This window comes from Dasypus novemcinctus, chromosome Y, assembly GCF_030445035.2.
Source record: "Dasypus novemcinctus isolate mDasNov1 chromosome Y, mDasNov1.1.hap2, whole genome shotgun sequence".
Lineage (NCBI taxonomy): Eukaryota > Metazoa > Chordata > Mammalia > Cingulata > Dasypodidae > Dasypus > Dasypus novemcinctus.
Genome location: NC_092216.1, coordinates 11,464,300 through 11,469,050, shown reverse-complemented (window position 1 = coordinate 11,469,050; position 4,751 = coordinate 11,464,300). Strand labels below are relative to the sequence as shown.

The following is a 4,751-nucleotide window of genomic DNA, read 5'->3' as shown; positions in this document are numbered from 1 at the left end:
GAAAAGACCATACTAAATCAATTCTCAGGGTCAACAACAAGAGATTATAATGGGGCACAGCATTTTTCCCTTTGGAATAATAAAAACATTATAAAATTGAAAACAAATTATTGGTGCTTTTCTTGTGACCTAACATGTGATCTATCCGCTAGAATTGTCCTTGTGCACTTGAGAATAATATGTATTCTTCTTTTGTTGAGTTGTGTGTTGTCTATATGTCTGTTACAGTATTATTCAAGTCCTCTGTTTTCTTTTTTTTTTTTTTTCAGGAACTGGTATTTATTATCAAAGTCATATTCGATGTCAACAAGATGCCACAACTACAAAAAAAATTATGCACATTGCAATCTTAATGCAAACAGTCAAATGGAACCCAGTCATTAAAAAAGTAATTCAAATTACCCCAAAAAGCAACTGAATTTTTTAAACATCTTAATACATCCAGCCAACAAATTAAAATGGTTAACAAGAAAAAATACAAATTCAGAGGTCTGGTATCGATGCTTAAAAAAGGCAACTGCTTAAGCATTTCTATCAATTCGAACATCAATCTCTCGGCCACTCAGTTTCATTCCATTCATCATCCGGCAGGCTCTCTCAGCCACCTCTGGTGACTCAAACTTAACCACACCGCACCCCTTGGATTTCCCATTCTCCATCTTGATGTCGGCATATAGCACGTGGCCACATTCGTTGAATTTGTCTTTTAACATTTTCCATGTAAAATCAAATGGTAGATTTCTCACAAAGATCTGGCAGGCCTTCCTGGCCACCCCAGGGGCATGGGCTCCAGCTCCACCAAAGGAACCAGCAAAGCTTCCTCCAAAATTGCCACGCTCCATCTCGATGGCACGATCAAAGCTGGCACCACCACCACCGCCCATGGCCAGGCCCATGCGCTCAATGCCGGCACCCAGAGCAGGACCCAGGGCAGGGCCCATGCGCTCGAGGCTGTTGGCGCCCATGCGCTCCAGGCCCATGCGCTCCAGGCTGTTGGCGCCCATGCGCTCCAGACTCATGCGCTCCAGGTTGTTGGCGCCTAGGCGCTCCAGGCCAGTGGCCATGCGATCCATCACAGGGCCCATGCGCTCCAGGCCAGCCCCCATTCCTGCGGGCACCATGCGCTCCATGCTCAGGCCCATGCGCTCGATGGCAGGGCCCATGCGCTCCACGCCAGAGCCCATGTGCTCAATGGTCTGGCCCACACGGTCAATGGGCGCAGCCATACGCTCAAGGCCGAAGCCCATGCCGGCACCCATGCGCTCCATGCCTGAGCCAATGCGCTCCATGGTCTGGCCCATGCGCTCGATGCTGGAGGCCATGTGGTCGAAGCCCAGGGGGCCCATGCGCTCAATGCCGGAGCCCATGCGCTCCACTGAGCCCATGCAGTCCATGACCAGGCCCATGCGCTCAATCTTGGAGCCCACACGATCCATGCCGTGGCCCAGGCCTGCGCCCATGCGCTCCATGCCGGCACCACCAATGCGGTCAATGCCAGGGCCCATCCTCTCAATGCCGGGGACACTGCCTCCACCTCCACCGTTTATTCTGCCCATGTTCATCCCAGATCCAAATCGACCCATGTTTTCCATACCACCACCAAAGGGTCCCTCCATGCCTCCCATTTTATTTATTTCAAATCCTATGCCTTCCATTCCCATTCCTGCAGGTCCTATGTTTCCCATTCCAATGCCTTTATTCAGGTGATTGGCATCAATAGGCTGCCCTCCTGGTCCTAAGCCCATGCCAATACCACCAAGTCCATGGGGAAGTTGTTGAGGACGTTCAGGAGGGAAAAAATCTCCCTTTGGTAAGGCCCTTTCATCCATTTTCACATGCATTGGTCTATCAAATAGCAGCTGGCCATTAAACATAGATATAGCTTGCACAGCTTCAATGGACTGTTCAAAAGTAACAGTGCCAATTCCACGACTTTTTCCATCTTTATCTTCAAGAATGTCTGCTCGGACCACCACACCAGCCATACTAAATACTTCCTTCAGTTTCTTCCAGCCAACTTTATAATCCAGATTTGCTACAAATACTGTGCTTCCAAGTCTTCCAGCCTGTAATGCATGGATAATCTCATTTGGGATGTTAGGATTATTTATGATACTGGGTGGGATATTAATCATTCCTGGGCCACCTGGTCCCATACCCATCCCACCAGTCGTAGCCATTACTTTTTGCATTGTTCTCCTGGCATGTTCACCATCAGGATCTTCTTTGACTTTCAGTGGTCTTCCACTCAGACTATGCTTGTTTAGAACTTCAGCAGCTTTTTTCATGCTCTCTTCCATCTTGAACTCAACAACAGCACATCCCCTTGACTTTCCTTCAGCGTCCATTAAGAGCTCCACGTATGTTACCTCACCAACTTTTTCTTTAACCAGATCTTTAAGTGACTGCCATTTCACATCAAAAGGTATGTTTGTAATGAAGGCTCTGTATCTTTTAGTTGGATTGGCATATGGCTCAAAGCGATTGCCTCCTCTCTTTATGTTTTTCTCCTTCCTCTTCTCATTCTGAGTAGGCTGTTCCCCTTCACCCTTGGGGCCTGGAGCCCCGTTGCCGCTCGGCACGCCGGGCGCGCTGCTCTCCTCCTCCATTTTGGGCTCCGTCGCCGCCACCTCGGCCGCCGCTTCGACCCCTGCCACCATTTTCTCTGCGTCTGCGCTTTGTGTCCTCTGTTTTCTTAATGATCTTCTGTCTAGATGCTCTATCCATTCTTGAAAGAGTTTTATTGAATTCTCCAACTAATAGCATAAAACTATTTTTTCTTCCAATTGTGTCAGTATTTGCTTCATGTATTTTTGTGCTTTGTCATTACCTCCAAAGAATTTATAATTGTTTTGACTTTTAATATATATTGTCATTTTTTGTATTTTAAGCAATTTTAACTTAAAGTCTATCTTTTTCAATTATTAGTATAGGCATGGCAGTTTTTTTTGGTTACTAGTGGTATGGCTTCATCCTTTCACTTTGAATCTGTGAGTTTGGACTTAAATTGAGTTTCTAATAAACAACATGTTTATTAGATTGGATATTTAATCCATTTATGTTTTTATTCCAGGTTCATGAAGCTTATTTACATATATATATATACATATATATATTCACATTCTGAATAAATGGAAACAGGACAGTGACAAATGAATGTTCACCTAGTGTTGTGTCAACATGAATATTCAAATGGCCTATAATTTTTACAGAAAAGTCGTAAAAGACAACATTCCTATATAGTCCCCATACTATTAAACATTTTTTCCTGTCCTTCCAATATTCTTTTTGGTTTATTTTTATAGAAGATGTGAGTTTACAAAACATTCATGCATATTATGCAGGATTCCCATGCATCACCCACCCAGCAATATGGTTGTGGTACATTTGTCACAAATGATGAAAGAACATTATCATAACATAATTGCTAACTATAGTCCTTAGTTACATTTGATGTGTTTTTCCCACAAGCAATCCTATCATTAACACCACATATTAGTATTGTATATTTGTTATAATTTATGAGAGCATGCTCTCATATTTGTACTTTTTACCACAGTCCTTCATCCACCACTGGGGTCACTGTACAATCCACCCAAAGTATACAGGCAGTGACTCTCAATTTCATAACAGAGTTGAGCTGTCATCTCCTGCAGTCAATGTTAGAACATTTTCATTATTCCAAAAGAAAAAATCCCATATCCTATATTATTCCTCCATTGTTTGCCCTTGGCATTGATTTAGTATCTTCTTTGCCATTTCACTGAACATAATGTCCTCAAGGTTCATCCATGTTGTCATATGCATCCTGACGTCATTTTGTCTTATAGCTAAATAGTATTCCATCTCATGTATAAACCATGTTTTTAATCCATTCATTCACTGATGGATGTTTTGGTGTTTCCATATTTTAGCATTTCCAAATAATGCTGCTATGAAATTTGTTGTGAAAATATCTATTTGCATTCTTGCTTTCAGTTCTTCTGAATATATTCCCAAGATTGGTGGATCATAGGGCAATCTTTATAGTTAGCTTTCTGAGGAACAGCCAAATTGCTTAGAGACTGTACCATTTTACATCCCCAGTAACAGTGAAAGAGTGTTCCTATTTCTCCACATCCTTTCCAGCCCTCAAAGTTTTCTATAAAATAATGATCATTCTTTAAGGCATTTCTCACTGTAGTTTTGCTGGATTTCCCAGCAAAAATAGTGAGGTTGAGCTTGTTTTCATGTGCTTTTTGTCTATTTGTATTTCCTCTTTGGAGACATGTCTATTCAAGTGTTTTCCCATTTATAAAATTTGGCTGCTTGTCTTTTTGTCTTCAGCTATACGATCTCTTTATATAACATGAAAACAAACCCTTATTGAGTATTCCAAATATTATCTGCCATTAAGTAGGCTGCCTTTAAAAATTTTTTATTATCTTTTTTTAAGATACATAGATTACACAAAATGTTACATTAAAAAATATGAGACTCCCTTATACCCCATTCCCCACACCGCCACTCCTCCCACATCAACCTCCTTCATTAGTGTGACATGTTCATTTCATTTGATGCATGCATTTTGGAGCACTGCTACACAAGCGTGTGTTATAGTTTATGTTGCAGTTTACACTCTCTCCCAGTTCATTCAGAGATTATGGCCGGATAAATAATATCCTTCTTCTGTTCCAGTGATATAATTCAGGACAACACCAAGTCCCCAAAATGCCCAAATGTCACATCTCTTTTTCCCTCTTCTTGCCTTC

The 4,751-nt window shown here is 42.1% G+C and overlaps 1 protein-coding gene across 2 annotated transcripts; it reads right to left on the bottom strand.

Moving 5' to 3' along the window:
- Window positions 1-257: 257 nt before the first annotated feature.
- Window positions 258-2,678, bottom strand: LOC139438391 (heterogeneous nuclear ribonucleoprotein M-like). Of its 2 annotated transcripts, none has more exons than XM_071213509.1 (2): window positions 2,184-2,678; window positions 258-2,066 (listed from the first exon to the last, which is right to left on the bottom strand). In XM_071213509.1, exons 1-2 carry the CDS (start codon window positions 2,658-2,660, stop codon window positions 522-524), a joined length of 2,022 nt encoding a protein of 673 aa, XP_071069610.1. In that variant the 5' UTR covers window positions 2,661-2,678; the 3' UTR covers window positions 258-521. The 2 variants fall into 2 exon arrangements, with proteins under 2 accessions (XP_071069610.1, XP_071069611.1); XM_071213510.1 differs by having other exon boundaries at window positions 258-2,325; window positions 2,379-2,516.
- Between the last annotated feature and the right edge of the window lie 2,073 nt (window positions 2,679-4,751).

What these genes read in the sequence shown, in the direction of transcription:
- LOC139438391 (XM_071213509.1), bottom strand. Translation starts at nt 2,660, where the DNA reads ATGGTGGCAGGGGTCGAAGCGGCGGCCGAGGTGGCGGCGACGGAGCCC. An exon ending in CCAGGAGAACAATGCAAAAA is followed by an intron (nt 2,067 to 2,183) that starts GTAATGGCTACG and finishes CATGCATTACAG; the next exon opens with GCTGGAAGACTTGGAAGCAC.